Genomic DNA, 17750 nt, shown 5'->3' with positions numbered 1-17750 from the left:
GCCTCACGCTTTCAGAGAGCTCATGGCTTGAATATGAACTGACTGAAAGCTTGGAAATGTAAAGCTGAGACTAGTACGAAACTCCACATATTTATTACTGTTAAATAATTTCATAATGTTTAAAGAAATTGCATAATCTTGGAGAGTCTGATCTTTTACTTCAAGGTTGGTAATAATGAAATGACAACAACCAGATGTTTAGAGAGACTGCAAAGGGAAATCTCAGCTGGGACTTGAGAAGACAAACAAACCCAATGACTAAAAGGACAGACATTTTTATAGCCACAACAGCTTCCTGCAGAGAAGTATCTTGATCCTGGGCCAACTCCCAGAGTCCTGTAGGCTGCAGGCCTCTAACTCTATTTTTATTAAGCCCTCTCTTGAGTAGGTTCCTTCTGCACTGGTAGGTTATTTGCCTAAGTAATTAGCTTTCCTTTTTGTGGAAAATACTGCCATTCTTTCAGGACTAGTAGTATCAGTTGCCAGTAAAAAATTGTTGTGTCTTAGCAGCTTCTAACAAAAGGAACGTCACTTATTTGTACCTTTATTGCTCAGCCAGGCTCTCTCAAGAACAGAGACCTGTCTTAGCTGGAGAGCTGGACCATAACACACTTCAGTTAACCTATTTGATAGAGTTGAGTATTTGGTGCCTTTTTAAGAGAAACATTTAGGTTCAGTCTAACTCACTATTTTTTTAGTTTCCAGACTATATTTTTGAAAAAAAAAATCAAGTGAAACTTGCTGGTGTTACCTTAAATAATTAAATAAAAGTGCCTCTAAGGCAGCAGCTGTGAAGCACAATCAGGAATACAAACGCGGAGCTGGTGATAACGTTGTTCTTTATTAGTATCAGCAGCATAACCACAGCAGAAAGCGCAGCCCTTTGTATTGCACATCTACATGATTTATAGGTGACAGACCGACAGTAAGTGAAAACACTTCCCTCCAGTATGAGGTGGAGTAGTCTGGTGCATTGTGCAAACTAGGAAGAATGACTGGTAACTCATGAAGACCATCAGAAGAAAATTAATGTGCTTGTTTAATGAACCGCAGAATAATAAATCACATTTCAGCATCACATGGGCATCACAGCAAGGGGGTCCATTTGGGAAGCATGCTACTTATCGAATTGTGCGAGTGTTTTCAAGAATAAATAAAATAACATTTCAAAGTGGGTTGAAGATATGTTAGCAGCTATAAAGCGTATACTTATGCAAGTGTCAAATATGTTAACTGTCAGTAAAAATACGTATTATCAGTTTTCACTGTACTGTCTTCAGAGTTTGGTCTGTACTGCGTGCAGCTAGAAGCCACATTGTCCATCGTTACTAAATTATTCACAATAATAACCATATTATTAAAGATATAAAGCATTTGAATTTATGCTAGGGAGAAACGTAGGCACTGATTAGATCTGTCGGCTTGACAGCACAGGAAACTTTGATGGCACGGATCCAGCGATGTACTTAAGCAAATTCTAAGCGTTTAGATGGCTGCTTTGATTGCATTTGGGCTGTTTACACACACCGAGGAGGATTTGGGCGTTACAACCCGCCGGAGCCCGGCTCCTCGGCTCAGCGGACAGCTCCCGAGGCCGCTCGGTGCCAGGTCCCCCTGCCCCGTCCCGACCTCAGGGAACCGGGGGCAGGTGCCCACGGCTGTGGCAAAGGGAGGCGACTTCTCCCGTTTTGAGTCTCCAGGAGCTCCCCCGAGCCCCCTCCAGCACCGCCCCCCCCCCCCGTGCGATGTGGGGACCCCGGGGCCGCCCGTGGGCGCCGGCTTCGGTCCTGGAGCCCCAAGCCACGGGGGGGGGGGGGGGGGGGTGTCTCAGCAGCGCCGGGACCAGGCCGGGACCCCCCCCCCCGCGGCCTCAGGGCCCGGCTGCCATCGCCCCGCGGGCGCTGCCCGTGACCGCCCCGAGGGCCCGGTGGGGCCGCGGGCGAGGCCGCGCTGAGGAGAGGGGAGGGGACGGGAGGGGAGGGGGGGGGGGGGGGGGGGGGCAGCCCCGGGGCCGCCCCAACGGAGCCCGGCGCGGCCCCGGCCCCGACGCCGCCGACCTCGGTCGGGCCCGGCGAGGAGGCGGTGGCGGCGGTGACGTCACCGCGCGGCGCGCCAATCGGCGCGGCGCCTCGCGGCCCAGGAGGAAATGACGTCACCGTATCCCTCCGCCGGCCAGGTCCCCTTTTTGTGTGTGTGTGTGCGCGCGCCGAGCGCTGTGTCCATCCGCCCGCCGGGTGCCCGCCCGCCGCGCGGGCTCCGTGACGAGCCCCGGGGGGGGGGGGGGAGGGGAGCGGGAGCGGGGCGGGAGGGGGGGCGCCAGGCGCGGAGCCGCCCCCTGCGCGCGCACGGCGAGAGGCCGGGGCCAGCGGCAGCGCCGCCCGCTCCCGCTCCTCCTCCTCCTCCTCCTCCCCCTCAGCATCGCGCCCCGGGCCCGCCGCCCATGCCACCTGCCCTCCGCTGCCGCTCCCGGGGCCGGGCCGGCGGCGCAGCGCGGGGGGGCCGCGGGCCGCTCTAGGAGCCAGGCGGCGGCGGCCGAGCGCGGAGCGGGCGCGGAAGGTGAGGAGCGGAGCGGGGCGGAGCGGAGCGGCGGCGGCCCCGTTATGTGAGGGGGGGGGGGGTGAAAGCGGGGGGGTGACGGGGGGGCGGGGGGGGGGGGGGCGCTGGAACCGGCTGGAACCGCCCGGGGCTGGGGGATTGGGGAGGGGAGCGGGGGGCGGCGGCCGGGCCAGCCCGCGCCCTACACAAAGCGGCCTCGCGACGGGAGCGCGGCGGCGGCGGGAGGAGGAGGAGGAGGAGGAGGAGGACGGGGGGGAGGTGGAGGCGGGGGGGGGGCCGGGGAGGAGCCGCCGCGGGTCCCGGAGCGCGGCGCCGCCGCCACCGCTCGGCCGGGGGCAGGCGGAGGGATCCGCGCACACCCCCTCACGGGGGGGGGGGGGCGGGGGCGGTGAAGCGGCACCGGCGGCGGCTCCCTCCGCCCGCCGCCCCCTCCCCCGGCCCGCCCCCCCCCCCCCCCCCCCCCCACAACACGCCGGTGCCCGGCCCCCCTGGGGGAGGGGAGGGGAGGGGAGGGGAGGGGAGGGGGGCCCGGCCTCGTCCCCATCCCGTTCCCCCCCGGTCCCCCCCGGCCCGGCGGGCGCTGGGTGGGCGCCATGTTGGGCACGGGGATTATTTTTCCTCCCTTTTGTGGCTCGGCAGCCACAATAAACCGAGCACGGGGCCGGCGGCGCTGCCGAGGGGCATTACCGGCCCCGGGGGGCTCTGCCCGCCCCGCCGGGACCCCCCTCCCGCTCCGTGTCCCCTCGTCCCCCGAGCTGCGGACACCGGGCGGGTGACAGGAGCGGTGTCCCCGCTGCCCGGGGCCTGCGTCCCCCGTCCCCAGCGGAACGGGCAGGTCCCGAGCGCATCCCGGTGCAGGGAGCGGGAGCCGTGCTGGGCCGGGGCTCGGGGGGCTGCTCCCCGCGGCTCCTGGCCGGCCCCGGCCCCGTCAGCGAGGTGACACCGGGGCCGTGGTGAGCGGCGAGCCCCCGGCCCCGTCAGTGGCACCGCGCGGGTTGGCAGCAGGACCTGGTGCGGAGCTCCCCTGGCCACAGGTACCGAGAGGAGCCGGGGCTGGAAGGAGCCAGGCGCTCGCTGCTTTGCGCAGCCCTCGCCGTGGGCCCGCTCCTGGGTGCCCGGGGAACCCAGGTGTCCGGCTCCCCCCCCCCCCAGCGCCTCCCCTGCTCCGCGATGTGGTGCGGAGACGAGGGGGAGGCTCGGATCCCGCTGCCCAACAGCCTTGCAGAAAACGCGCCGCAGATGACAACACACACAGCTTTATTTTTATTAACTTGGCAGCAGTTGCAGCTGTCGCCGAGGCATACCAAATGGGGCACGAGCGAGCGGAAGAGAGGGTAGAGGATGGGGGAATCTGTTGCTTCTTTTAGGAAACGCTCTGTGAGGATACACAAATTCTGCGCCTCCCCTACCCTGGGTCTCGCTGTGTACCGTCTGATAGCCTGAGGTCGCTGCAGATGTCAAGTTTCATCCTTGAACGTGAAGCCTGGCTTGCTGCATGCACGTAGTTATTTTCCCTCTGGTTGTACCAGGGTAGGGAAGGCCGTAGTTTCGTGGGGCTGCCCACCCAGGGAGCTCCCTCCCCGTTGCCACTTCCAGCTCTGTCTGGGCATGGGGTTCTGCACATGTTGCCTGCAGGCATTCTGGTGTTTGTGGGTGGATACAGTTACCTTGTTTGTGTGCGGGGATCCCCCAGCTGCTTAGATACTGTCAGAGACCCTGCAACTGTCTCTGCTCAAGTGGACCTTCCACAGCGCAGCCCGCAGACCCAGAAGAGTTTGCAGGAAAGCTGCAGTCCTGCTCTTGGACCCTCGGAGGCCAGGCCTGCAGCTTGAAGGTAGTCGTTAAGGCAGTCTGTGTTCATCGCTCTGCAGATCAAACTTTAAGGTAGATAACGATTGTTAAAATTGAGTGTGTAGTAATAGGTTTTAATTAGTAGGCATCGCACACATCAAAGCCTTAAATAAAATGGAGGACTTTAAATGGTAGCATTCCTAGAAAACTTAATATGCCTCTTGAAATCCTCTCAGTACCCAGCAAAGCCAAGTCAACCACATCAGTCAACGAGGAGTAAATTCACCTTGCTCTGAAGGATGCGGCTGCTGAACTCTGGCACTCGGCTCTCACCTGTACCTCCTGTCGGAGGGGTTGCTCATGATGAATTGCCCTATAAACAGGAATGAAAACATCATCCAATGTTTTCATCACTTAGATTGTATCAGTTTAAAGCCGTGCCAGTTATTTGTTATAAGCCTCGGAAGAGCATTATCTTTTTTTCAGGGAAGGGATTGCAGCATGTCTTGACAGCAGGAACCTTTATCACAGGATTCATTTGCATTTAATGTAACTTCATCAGGTGTCCTGGTTCTTAAGAAGTTACGATACGTTCCTTGCCACTGAGTGCGCGTTATTAAAAGTGAGTCTGAAAAACAAGCAACAAGAAAGGAACTCCAGGACTGCATGTTCAGCGAGGTTAGACAAAATGGAGAGAAGTGAGCATTCGGAAGGAGAACTTGGCCAAGAGAAGTTGATTTGTGTGTTAATTCTTGTCTTGGAGTGCATCGAATCATCTCAGGCTTCTTTGTGGGTCTCTGAAAGACAGATCCTCAATTTTATATTTTAGCTTTTCTTCTCTGGACCGTCAGGGTAGAGGTGGTTTTATAGCAAGCGGCGAAGAAAAATTAAGTGTCAATTAATTCTTAATATGTATTTTTCATGTCAGTGTTTTCCCTTAGGAAACTCCTTAGGGAGGCAGGGGAGAGGATTGATAGCATTAAAACCATGCCACAATTAAATCTCCATTAGCAAACCTAGATGGGCGTAAAAACCGACAAACCTTTGGGCAAGAAGAGTGAACAAAGTTCACACGTTGGGTGCTGGAATGCGACGTTCTGGGGCACAGCTTGTGTGCAGCCTCCCCTCCTCCTGTGGGCTGGGAGCGCTGCGTTTGCTGCGGGCAGGGGTGTCTCAGGGGTGAGCTGGGGGCTTTGGGGGTGCCTACAAGAGTCAGCGTGGTGCTGAAATGGAAGTTAGCGCGGAGTCGGATGCTTCTGGGCGATGCGAGACCCCTCTGTGAAGGTGGTGAGAGATCTCCCCGTTGTTTCCTCAGCTTTCCTCGGTCCTTCATCACAAGTAGTCAGCTGTCAGCGTGGGTTCCCTGCTGGAGTCCATTGAAACTTTTTTTTCTTTTAAAAAGTAGTAGTTTGGGAATGTTAACGTGCTACCGGCTGGATTGTCACTGCGTATTCGGTTGCGTTTCCGTTGTCAATTCATGTGAATTTATATCCCTTTTTTGAAAATAGTTGTGACTAGAGCTTTAGGGTTCCTGCAGGACCGGCAGCACCCAGTAGGGTCAGTGTGGCTGTTGTTAGCGTGACTTCATGTGCAACCTGTGCTGCAGTGGTTGGAGTCCAGGCGTATTGGAGTCGTGAGTTTGCTAAACTTGTTCCCACCTGGAGAAAGGCCCCGCCGAGGTCTGCCCCAGGCAGGAGCTGGGGTTCCCTGCTCCCCAAATCTGCGTTTGATCCTAGCAAACCCTTCCTTCTGCTTTCCCACCGGTGAAGCCGGTGGCTGTGCTGGCCCTTCTGTAGGGGCTGTTGTGCTGGAGGGGGACGTTGGGAAACGGGGTGGTAGCCTCTGTCCCTCCCGGGTTCTGCCTTTAACCAAAACTCCTCCTTTCGCTTTACCAAGTTATGGGTGTAACGGAGCGCGGGTTTATTCCTGACCTGCCAGTGTGCCCTTAAGACTGAGTGTGTTGCAGATGATTTCACCCAGTAGGCAGAAATTGGGCCACCAGCGGTGCCCTGACAAGTACTGATTTATTTATACTTTTTTTTTTTTTTAATTAAAAGCCTCAGAAAGTGAAGCTTATGTAGCAAGAATAGCGCATCCCATCATGCGAGTTTTGAAGAACACTGTGAACGAGTCATTAATTTGAAGTCCTTTTAAAAGAAGTGTGTGTATATACAGCATATGTATGTCATAACTTGTTTGCTTTGTGTCAAATAATATCAAGCTGTGAATGAAACTGTAAATATATAACCACACATCTTTTAGAGATCACTTCAATGAGACACAGCTGCCTTATTCTGCAGCTGTCGTGTAAAACCTGCTATCCACAGGTGCTTTAGATAATAGAAAACATTTGGGCCCTGATTCTCTCCACTTACGTTGCTGTAAGTCGGTGAATTTACGAGTCAAAGCCTGTGGAATGGAAGCTGAGTCCTTTGTTTGCCACCTCACTTAGGTGGAGAAACTAGATTAAGTATTTATTTTGTTTATTTGTGGGTTTTGGAAGCTTGAAAATGCCAGTGGTGTTTTCAGCCAGACTGCAGTGTTTTGTATTTTCTACCTGTTCAGTCATTTTGTCCTGAGAATACAACAGCAGCCCCGAGGGATTCGATCTGATACCTTTCTAACTATACCGAAGTGGTTCGTTGATAGATAAATGCAGGTGGATCTTAGACCTGATTCCAGATTTGGGTTGAAATGACGAGGGACTCAGGAAGCTTTTTTGGCAGTGAGGAACAGGAGAAGAGGATTTCTCGTGATGGGGTGATCTGTTTGGCTGTCTAGGAATAAAAATTCTTCATTGTTGGGTTTCCCCTGGTAATGGTAATCAGTTTGATCAGAAAATGTAATCAGGTGGCCAGCCTTTTAGTGCAAGACTTGAATGGCCGGTGCCTTCCCCCTCCTATATCGCAACAATGAGCGTGGACCACATCAGCTGACAAAAAATAAAGGGTTTATATCTTGCAGTCGTGCCGGTTATTTGTGTAGAGCTAATATATGTTGGCTCTTCCCCTGAAGGTCTTCTCCCATTTTCCAGCTAAAAGGGAGAGAAAATACCTTTCAGTCTTCAGGGCTCTATTTCTTGCAGCGTGTCTAGAACACTTTGTAATTTTTTTCTCATTTTTTTGGCATCCGTATTTTCAACCGAGCATCTGCCAACTATGTGCTGAAAAGCTAAATGCAGAGTATTTATCATTGGGCTTAATCATTTTATTGAGCAAAGGCTTCTTACATACAGAAATATTCCAGATCAAAGCTTTGAAAAACAAAGCTGTTACATTATAGAAGAGAGGAGACATTTTCTTAGTTCGGCTGATACGAGCAGATGAAATACTATGCGCATAATGTAAGTTGGTGTCAAAAGAAGCTTGTAACTACAGTCTCTTTAGCATTTTGTCTTTGCATCTTCTGAATAATTATGAGGTGTTGAATAATATATTTTTACAATCTGTGCAAAGACTTCCTCTGTAGTTTTAGCCTTCCTGGGTAGACATATGTGCACGCTTTAATTAATAGATCAGGTTATTTATCCCGGCTATTTATAGGCTGCCCATCACTATAGTATTAAGGCAGTGTTCCTTGTCTGGCGTGGAGTAATATGATTCCAGACAAATAGCACTGTTGTGAGCGTCACCGCTTTTGCCAGCTAAGAGAAGCTTTGTCCTAGAAGCTTCACGGAGAATTTTTTTTCTAGATGTTTCTGTGAAGCACAAATATTGCAAATCATAAATATGCAGTTATTGATCGGTTGTGGTGCGCACCCGTTTGGGATTTCTGTATGCATCTCCTAGGAGATCTCGCTTGTTTTTGATAAGATTTTGTAATTCAAAAAAAAAAAAGTTTGTGTTAACAGGCAAAGAAAATAAGATTTAAGGCTCTTTGATTCCTGCTTTCCCCTGCTAAGCAGATTTCCAGCATAAACTTTGACTTCAGAGCTTTATTTCTAGGAGTCTGTTTTTGTACAATTTGTCATCCAAAAAATGATTTTCACTTTTTTCTTTTTTTTTTTTTTTTTTCTTAAACCGATGGAAGTTTTTTTGTCCAATGAAGTGAATGAGGGCTGGGCAGCTCTTTATTTCTGACTAAGCCCTTCATTCTCGTAGAAGCTTTGGCGAGTCGCTTCGTTTCACTGAACTCTGCTTTCCACCCTTAAAACGTGGCTCATGCAGTTTGCTGTCCGCTGCAGGTTTTATGTAAACGAAGAAGCTCGCAGGGTCTTTGAGGCATGCAGGTACTGGGTGCTGTGGAGATGAAGATTTGCACTTGGTTAGCCCTTCTGTAGATTAAACCACCCCAGGTCCTTCCATCTTTCCTTGAAGACCACGCTTCCTGGGCCTGATGGTTTCTGTAGCTCTCTGCCTGGTTCACGTCCGTCTCGGCGTTGCCTGCAGGTAGGATGTGCAGCGCTCAGCATCGCCGTTTGGTGCAAAGCCGTTCGCTTCCCTTCGGCTGCTTGGCGAGCCTGAGCCGTCGCTGGATTTCCCTCAGCTCCAAATGCCTGCAAGGGCCAGGGAAGTGTGATAAGGGCAAGGAGGAAATGGCCACGGAGATGTGCTTGTGCCCTGGAGGGAGCGTCAGAGCGGGGAAGGCGTGTATGGAAGGAGCCCGGTCACTTGAAGTTCTTGAGGAACAGCACATTTTAGGTTAAAAGTTGGCTGAAAAGGACTTGGAGTGGTGAGAAAAGAGATTCTCTCTTGTTCTACCCGGGCTCAAAGAAACATGGTTCTTTGTATCTTCCTTGATGTATATTTTTGTAGTGACGGGATACAGAGAGGTAGGTTCTTCTCTACAAAGGTTGTTTCTTGACAGCCGAACAAGCCTGCGAATGCCTTCAACTTGTGCAGTCTTTTTAGGTATTCCCTGTCATTCCCAAGAAAGAGTAGGAAAGGCGAGTTCAATATGAGTAAGTTATTTGTAAGTTGGGTTGGACTTTTAAAGGCCTATTGTCTTCACAAAGACCTTCACAAAGGAAGGGCAAGTTGAGTTTCATAGAGATCACAAGTGAAATTATACAGAAGTGTTTTATTTACTGTACTATGTAAGATTCTTCCCAAAAATACACAACTTTGAGAGGCATGGGGATAGCTGTATTGAACGTTCCCACACTGCCAGTTGGAAATCTAGGCATAAAGCAGCTCAGTTAAAAGAGCTGCTGCTGTGTGTGGAAGGAATGGCAGCACTGGGCGTTCGCAGCTGTACGAGTCATAAGATGAATTATCTTTGCTGTTTTGTTAACATGCAAAGTGAGGAAGAGGAGATCAGCTATTGAACGTGAGTGGTGTGATGGGTTTCCTTTAAGTACAGTTCTTTGTATTGTTCTTAAAACAAATATTCATGTGCTTCAGAATTATAAGTGGTGAGAATTGCGTGTATTAGGATAAGCAGGCGTAGAACTAAAATGAGCATTTCCTAGTGAAACAGCGTCATACGACTGCAGCATAACAATATGAGCTCTGCAAATCCTTTGTAGGCAAGTGGAGCACAGAAAAATGGCAGTCTAAGAGGTTGTCTGTATCCACGGGGAAGGCAGGGAACTGCATATGCTGCTTCAGAAAAAGTACCAGCAGCGTGAATTTGGCAAACGGGAACAAGTGCTTGCAATTCTTGTGTGGCTCAGACCTACCTGCTTCAGACAGTTGCTTTGGATTTAGGTGAAATTTTATTTTGATTTAATTTCGTATTGCAGGAAATCTGTGATGCTCGTGGCTTTGTTTTGCAGCTATTACATAGCACAACACAAAAAAATCCAAGATTGCACTTGCACGGAGCGGCTGCACGCGGTCTTACCAGCCACTCCTGTAAATCCCAGCTCTAGAGTGATTTACAAACCCATGTTTATAACCGGTTCAGTGGTTTTGGGGGGGATAATGTGGACATAGCTTAATTATATGAGACTTAAATTGAATTGTTCTATGATGACTTAATCCAGTTTATATTTTGGCACTGTTTCTATCCTAGCTCTTCAGCAGTGAGTTAATAAATGTTATGTTGTGTTGAAGCCTTCTGGTCAGCACTCTTTTCTGTGGCTATTTGAAAACACAGATTGTCTGCAAATGAGTTGGATTGTTCTCTTGCTTGTCCCTGATTATAAGCTGTTTATTTTGGCCAGTATGTCTCAGAACATTCCTCATCAGATTTTTATGGCAGTAAAATGGTAGTAGAGAAGACAAAATGCAACCGTAACAGCTTCTTTTGCCACCAGAAATGTGATCAAGAAGAGCAGCATCCCTTCTAGACGTGTTAATTCCCGCTCCCTTGCAGCACAGAACTGCCACTTGTTCCTCGCTCTGTCCTTCCCAGGGGTTCATGGCAGGTGGAAGGAACTGAGTCTTTTTTTGCTCTAGCCCAGGTAGGAAAATAGGAAATCCATTTTTTGTGGTATCTGATTATAATCATGAGTTCCTTTAGCAGTACAGTTGAACTTCTGGATGTGGTTACATTGGCTAAAGACCCCTAAGTGTGTTATTAAGGAGAACTAGAACTTTGCGTAAGTGTTATTTGTAAGTGAAGTTTAGAAACAGCCAAATCCTGAAACGGAGCAAAATTAGGTCTGTAAGAAAGCTGCTTTAAGCTGCTCGGCTCAGTGGCTTGCAGGTTGTCAAAGTGTGGTTGGAAATGGCTCTATTGATTAGATGTCAGTAGTATTTGAAAAGTCAGCTGTTTGGAGAACTCCGGTGCTAACTGTCCCTCTGAGAAGAGCTTCTGTAGGACGCTCGAGACGACTGTTGTGAATCTCCTTGGTTTTAATTCTGGCTGGCTGGTCTGAATGTTTAATAGAGATCTTGGCATTAAGCACATACAGATTTGCATTTCATTGAGGCCTGGATTAGATGCAACCCCAGGAGAAAATACTTGACTTTTGCTGTAGGCAGATCCGTAAAAACTTCTGTTCTGGGTGCCATGGTGCCCAGCAAAGCAAACAAAATGGGAAGGTGTGTAAATAGTGGAGCAAACGGTAACACTGAGAATTGCAGTGTTATAACATCATTGCATTAGCAGTGATACGCCCCTCGGTTAGCTACTTACTTTTGTTGCTGCTTCCCGATGTCTCTAAAGGCCGTAGCAGCAATAAAAGTGTTAGAGATGGGTGGCAAGAACGAGAGAGACAAAAAGCCTGGAGCTGTCATCGTCTGTCGGTCTCTAAATAAATACGTAATAAGTAGTGTGGAAAAGATGAACTGGGTGCTTTACTCCAGAGATTCGTTTGAGTTGAAAGACAATAACTATGGGTCTAATTGCAGAAAATCCCTTTACTTTTCTCTTTTTCCCCTCTCTGAACTGATTTATAATGGTGTGTCAGGTCCCGGGCTGGTACAAGGAGATAAGCAGGGGATGGGGCTGGAGCAGCACGAGGGAGTTTGGGTCCTCGTGGGTTTGGTCAGAACAGGAGTCCGAGGTTGGCTGTGGACTGTTCACTCATTTGTGTGCACGTTTCTTGCTCATTGGAGCTGGGATATTCAGTCTCTAGGATTACTGCCAACATTCAAATGAGAATATTCAAAACCATGAACAGAACAAAAAACTATGACTCTTCTTACTGAGTTCTAGGGCAGTGAATTCTGCTCCTGAAGCTCTTAACTTGGCTTTGTCGTGCAGGAGGAGTGGCGAAACACTGCAATTTTAGTTAAAATCAAGGGTTTGTTAAACAAACTTGATTGATTTCCATGAAAAGAAAGCAAAATCTATTAAAGTACAATGTGGAGTCATTTCTGTAACCTGAGAAATAAATAGGAACCTGGAAATATGCAGCTCATTTTTTTCTTTGGAATACTGGGAAATAAAAACATTGTTAGTAATTCTGGCATTAGAGTTGTTCTTATAATGAAACTGCTGCTGCCTGAATGCAGCTACCCAATAAATGGCTTTCTTCTTTTCCCCTTGCAGGATGGCGGACACAGACCTTTTTATGGAATGTGAGGAGGAGGAGCTGGAGCCATGGCAGAAAATCAGTGATGTGATTGAAGATTCTGTTGTTGAGGATTATAACTCGGTTGATAAAACTGCTACGGGTAATTAACTATTTTAGTCTAGCATTATTCCAGTTATGGGTATTAAAGGGAAACGGCAGTGATTGGTTACATCCTATCCAGTAAGTAATCTTATTTGATAGCTAAAAAAACTGTTAATGAGTGATGTAACAATTTCACCATCTGTATTTGCATGTAACACTTGAGTCTGGTGCCTGGGAAAAAGAACACTTCCCCTAGTAATGTGTGTGGGTGAAGTAGACTGGCATATTTAATAAATTAGGCTTTTGTTTAGCCCTTTGAATTACTTTTTCTTGGTCTTTTGGTCAAGATCAAGCAAAGAGTCAGCCTGATATCTGGAATAGAGGTGAGGCTACATCTTGTAGGGATAACTGGGTCTGGTGGTTGAGCACGTCTCATGTTCCTGACCGCGGCGTCATTCTTGGATTCCATGCCATGGAAGCATTCTTGGTAGTCAGCGTTACCAATGTCTAGGCAGTCACTATTCATGGCTAGTGGGTGATGCAGGGTGTTTGTGGATGCGTTCAGCACCGGGGGCTTTGGAGAGCCAGTTGGTAATTGGAATTGGTTACTGGAGGTGAGCAGAATGTGTCTGCCTCTGCGTAGGGGAGGGTTTGCTGCTCCTGCTGGCTGCTGTCACCTGCTCGCTCTTGGTCTTCCTACAAGGCAAGATCTAGAAGGAGCCTGCTTTGATGAATAGTGTTTAGAGGTGCCAAGGTAGAAGGATGTTTGTAAGGAGAAGGTGATTCAGTCAGAGATGGATTGGGATGGGCATAAAACTAACAGTGGTCTGAGTAAGTTGAATTTCTCTTGCTTGTGCTGTCTGATAGAAAATACAGAGCTAAGGAAGCTGGATGTGACTACAGGTTACTGTCCAAAGCCAAACGTTTTGTATTGTATTTCTTTTTTTGTTACAAACAGATTGCCTTGCTTCAATTCAGAAATAGCTTAAGCAGTCTCTGTGCATAACTTAATGTACTGAAATACAAAGTGGGTTTAGGTCTCTTTGGGATTAGGGAGCTGTATAAATCTGTGTGTCAGACTTGCTTAAAAGTCATCACGTCCTTTGTGGTAAAATTTGATCAGACATAAGTAATGAGAAGTGTATCCATTTCAGTAATGTATAGAACCTTCTCTTGGAAGTGTCTTAAAAGTATCTTGCACTCCAAGTGTGTGTCATCATATAATACACAGGTGATGAATATTTCATAGCTTTGCTAATAAAAGTAAACTGAGACAGATGTTCTAAATCAATTACAATTAATAAAGGCTTGGTGATATTGGTGTGTGTGTTAGATTGAGTTACAAAAAAAAATGATCATGACTACTAAAGTATATTGCTATTAGCAGATATTTTGTTTACTGGTGGAATACTTGGATACTCTTTTGACAACTTCAAATATGCCTCCATAAGACCTACTATCCAAATGATTCCCAGATCCGATTAAAACCAGCAGGATTTGTACAGGAATCTGACTTCCACAGGCCTTTGTCACATCTTGGATTTGAAAGGATTACACAGAATCACCACAGTCTTGAGAATTTTATTTTTCCCTCAGTTTCTGTTATCTCAAAAGCGAGAGTCATGATAAGCTCTTAGCTTAGGAAACTAATTCAGAACTCCAGCATTTGCCTTGAAAACGTAGTGGGAGAGGCTGGAAGAAGAAATCATGTTTTGTCTCCCTTCGCCAGCCCCTTGCTGCATGGTCTGGAGCCCGGCGTTCTCCCTGGCCTTGGGAGCGCTGGAGGTTCAGGAGGATCCCGTGTGCTGCTGTCCTGCTTCAGCTCTCCAAACAGCTCAGCTCCTTGCAGCCTTAGGAGCACCGTTTCCCTGAAAAGCTGCTGTTGTGTTTCCAGGCATTTATGCCTCTAGACGGTACTAGAGGAATGAAATCACCAGCGTAGCTACCTACAGTCGTCTTCTGCTTATTGTGTTATTCTGGACCACAACCAAAAATAGCAGTGGCTGTTGGGGGAATAACACCTTTGTTTTTTCTCTGTGGGTTACAAACTTAGGCGGGTTGTTGCTCAGCATGACTCAGTCTATTGCTTCCCATCGTCTTTCTTTCGTGGCTCTCACAGCATCGTCTGCTGTCCTGCTACCAGCAGGTGTGACCCAAGGGGGTCTGGGTCATCTGCTCGCCCCATGCTGGTTCCGAGCATTAGGGAGCATCGTAGGGCTGGGGGAGTTTCCTAAGTAATGTTTGGCCAGAGAACTGCACTTCGATTCCTGGAAAAGTCTGAAAACCTCAGAGGTGTGGATTGGTCTGCTTTGGAAGAGAGGTGGGAGGGCAGTGACCTTCACAGCCTCAAGACAGGGCTGCTTTGAAATACGTGGAGTTTCGGACTGGATGGCTTGGTCAGCTCTGGTAGTTGAAACGGTGTTCAGCACCACGGGGCCGAGTGGTTCAGGGTGAGGGTGGTGGTTGTATTTGGGGTTTGTTACCTGCTGCCATGGAAGTGAGCTCTGGGGGCACTAGGAACGTGCAGTCAATTGGCTGCGTGGCGATGCCGGGGAACACAGCGCTTCGTCCTTAACCTAGTGGTAGAGTGTGAGGTGCTTTGGTTTGAATTCTGTACGGCAAAATACAGAAACATGCTTGGTTTTGGATATTCCTGGGGTGCTTCGGTTTTTATGGTGCAACTAATTCTCCTGATGACATTGATGCACCGGGGGTAGCTTGGCCCATTAACTTTAGGACCAACACAAACAAAATTCTTCAGCCTGAAACGTGGCCTTTTCTTTCTGGAGTAATGTGTTCGTTGAGCTGCTGCTGTCTCAGGTGGCACAACTTGGACTTGCAGGAATCCTCGTTGGCTTGCACGGATTTTGAGTGGTGACGTGCCCCAGGGACATGTGTCACCTCTGCAGTTTCTGCTGGCCCGGTGACTGAGGGTCTGATCCCAGTTCAAGTTGTGACTACGTGGAATGCTCACAAAATGAGCCATGTCTGGAATCACCCCAGCTTTCAGCAATCTGTTTTTTACGCTCATGGCTGTCATCTTGCATTTTGTTTTACATTAATTAAAAAGACTTAAAAGCTAGAGCTGAAAAAGATCCATTCAGTCTAACCATTCTCCCAGTGTAAGGTTTTGCTGGGTTTTGTTTTTTTTTTTTTTTTTTTTTCCCCATCTAGGATTAAATTCATTATGAGCCAGCCTGGAGACCTAAAATTTATCCTTTTTTTTTTTTTTTTTAAATTCTCCTCCCCAAATTCTCCTGAGGTGTATTAACAGCGTCACATACAAACCACCAGCTCGCCTTTGACCACAGAAGTGCACAGTGGGCTGGATAGGGAAGACCTCACGTCCAAAAATCAAGAAATAAGTTTTCAAAACTGGAGGTGGAAATACCTTTTAGCTATTTTTTTCCATCTTCCTGAATTTCATCTTCAGATTTTTTTTCCCTGCAGATTAGTTTTTAACTGTCTCAAATTACTGGGACATGAAAGGAAAAATTACTGAAAGCTAAATATATTTGAAGTGACGCTCGGCCTAATTTTTTTCCTTAATTTCCTGCGATTGCTTTTAGCTATACCTGTATCCCACTCAGACCATTCTTCCTGATGTTCCGTATACGTGCGCAGCTTGCTGGTGTAACACATGTCCGTCAGATGCCACGGTGTCCTGGTATGCAGAAAAGCACTGTTGCTAACAAGAAAATGAGCACCTCACCCTGACAGCCTGACTCCTTTTTAATAATTCCACCATCAGATAAAAATAAAACTTACATTCCTGCGATTCTTTGCGCCACAAGTCACGCCTGACCCCTCCTGTAAGCAGGCCAGGCCCATCCTGTTAGAGTGGCTTCTCCTGCAGAGGAGAGCACCTCCGCTGTGCTTGGTTGGGAGAGAATACAGAAACTCGTGTGTGTGTGTGCCTGCATCTGCCTTCCTGGCAGCGTGCTGGAAGTCAAGGAGCGGTTCAAGAGGTGGTGTAGGAGGAGGCCTAGGACTCGCAAGGATCGCTTGGTCCAGGACTAAATGGGCTGTTCAGGCGTACCTCAGGAGGCTTGCTTCATCAACTGGCATTTAGCTCTTAAGTCACCCTCCTCAAAGAAGCAAATTAAGCCAGCAAGCTACTTGGAGAGTCATACGCTTGAGAGGCAGGAGGAGAAGAGAGAAGAACGTAATTTGTTCTTTCGCAGCAGCTGATTTCTGCCATGGTCTCCTCATTCTCCCTAGATGAAGTAGTGAATCTATGCACATCTGTCTTGGCCGGTGAGTTTAAAGTGTTCCAGGACCTGTGGAAACCTTACAAATCTCCTTGGAAACAATCTAAGAGAAGCACTGCACGCTCTTGGACATGCTACTCCAGAAGGCTTGTCATTCTCACTAATGAAAGTCTACAAAAACCTGGGGAAAAAATTGGTCATTCAGCTGTGCCCATCCTGGCCACATTGAAAAGAACCTGCAGTTTCTGGTAAGGAATTAGAGTGTTTCTATATGCTTCTGCTATTGTTTTGTCTAGTAATTATAGCATTTCAGGAGAGAGCGGCGTGGCAGGAACCTGCCAAGTCCACCCTGAGAGAAAAGAATCCAAATCCCTGGACTGACTTGACCAGAAGATTTTTGTCAGCTGGTCCCTGCTTTAACATGGACTTAAACCCAAAGTCATCTTTTGTTTGTTAAACTAGTACAAGTCTTCCCAGATTATTTGTAAACTCCCAAGGAGTGCCAGAAGGAGTTGGAAACCTGACTGTCACGCTCTGCTTGAGGTTGCACAGTGGCCTCTGTACTAACCCCGAGGTCGTCATAGCTTCTGTCGTCAGGAATTCTCATGGAAGTTCAGTGGCAATGAAAGACCTCTCATTTGCAGTCGCAGACTCTCAGCATTTGGCAAGGTCTCCTCCACTCCTTGAAAGATTTGGGGATGACTCTGTGCTCCTTGTCAACCCAGTAAGATCCTCCAGCCACTGAGGAGCAAATGGTCTGCTGATGAGGGCTCGGGGCCCTCAGCAGATACTGGGTGGGATGTAAATATCCAGAACCCGATCGAACTATCCAACGGTGGTGTTTTGCTTTGCTCCCCCCCCAACTTCCCTTAAGTGCTCTCTCTTCTCTTTGATAATCACCTTTTTATTTTCAGGAGTACTGTGAAGGGATGACAAAGATTGCAAATGCAGTCTATTTGCCTCTAGTTTCCATTCACTCCTTACCATCCTTTTCCTCCTCAGAGACCTTTTAATAAAATGGCAAAGGCCAGTGGCACGTCATCCCTGTCAGTTGGGACTGGAGGCAGCGTGCTTGGAGTTCAGACAGCAGTGGGTTCGTGCTTGTTGCTTTTGATCCTAAAGAAGAAAATGGTCCAAGATGGGCTGCCAGCCCGCACGACGTCTGCCTCGGCTCGAAGTTGTGTTTGATGATGGATGCTTCTTTTTTTTCATGCTCAGAGTGGGAACTGATGTCTCTTTTCCAG

The 17750-nt window shown here is 48.5% G+C and overlaps 1 protein-coding gene across 5 annotated transcripts in view; it reads left to right on the top strand.

The window, feature by feature from the left end:
• Positions 1 to 2418: 2418 nt before the first annotated feature.
• Positions 2419 to 17750, top strand: part of POGZ (pogo transposable element derived with ZNF domain) — a 31941-nt gene continuing 16609 nt past the window's right edge. For 3 of the 5 annotated variants that reach the window (XM_032204491.1, XM_032204489.1, XM_032204488.1), the window contains exon 1: positions 11704 to 12353. In XM_032204491.1, coding sequence (XP_032060382.1) covers positions 12203 to 12353 — 151 coding nt within the window. In that variant the 5' untranslated portion in view covers positions 11704 to 12202. Of the gene's footprint in view, positions 2557 to 11703; positions 12354 to 16544; positions 16755 to 17750 lie in introns of those variants that run through there. The other 2 variants (XM_032204490.1, XM_032204492.1) reach the window with 2 other exon arrangements.

This window comes from Aythya fuligula, chromosome 28 (genome assembly GCF_009819795.1).
Source record: "Aythya fuligula isolate bAytFul2 chromosome 28, bAytFul2.pri, whole genome shotgun sequence".
Lineage (NCBI taxonomy): Eukaryota > Metazoa > Chordata > Aves > Anseriformes > Anatidae > Aythya > Aythya fuligula.
The sequence above is the reverse complement of the archived record's forward strand: the minus strand, read 5'-3'. Positions and strand labels throughout refer to the sequence as shown.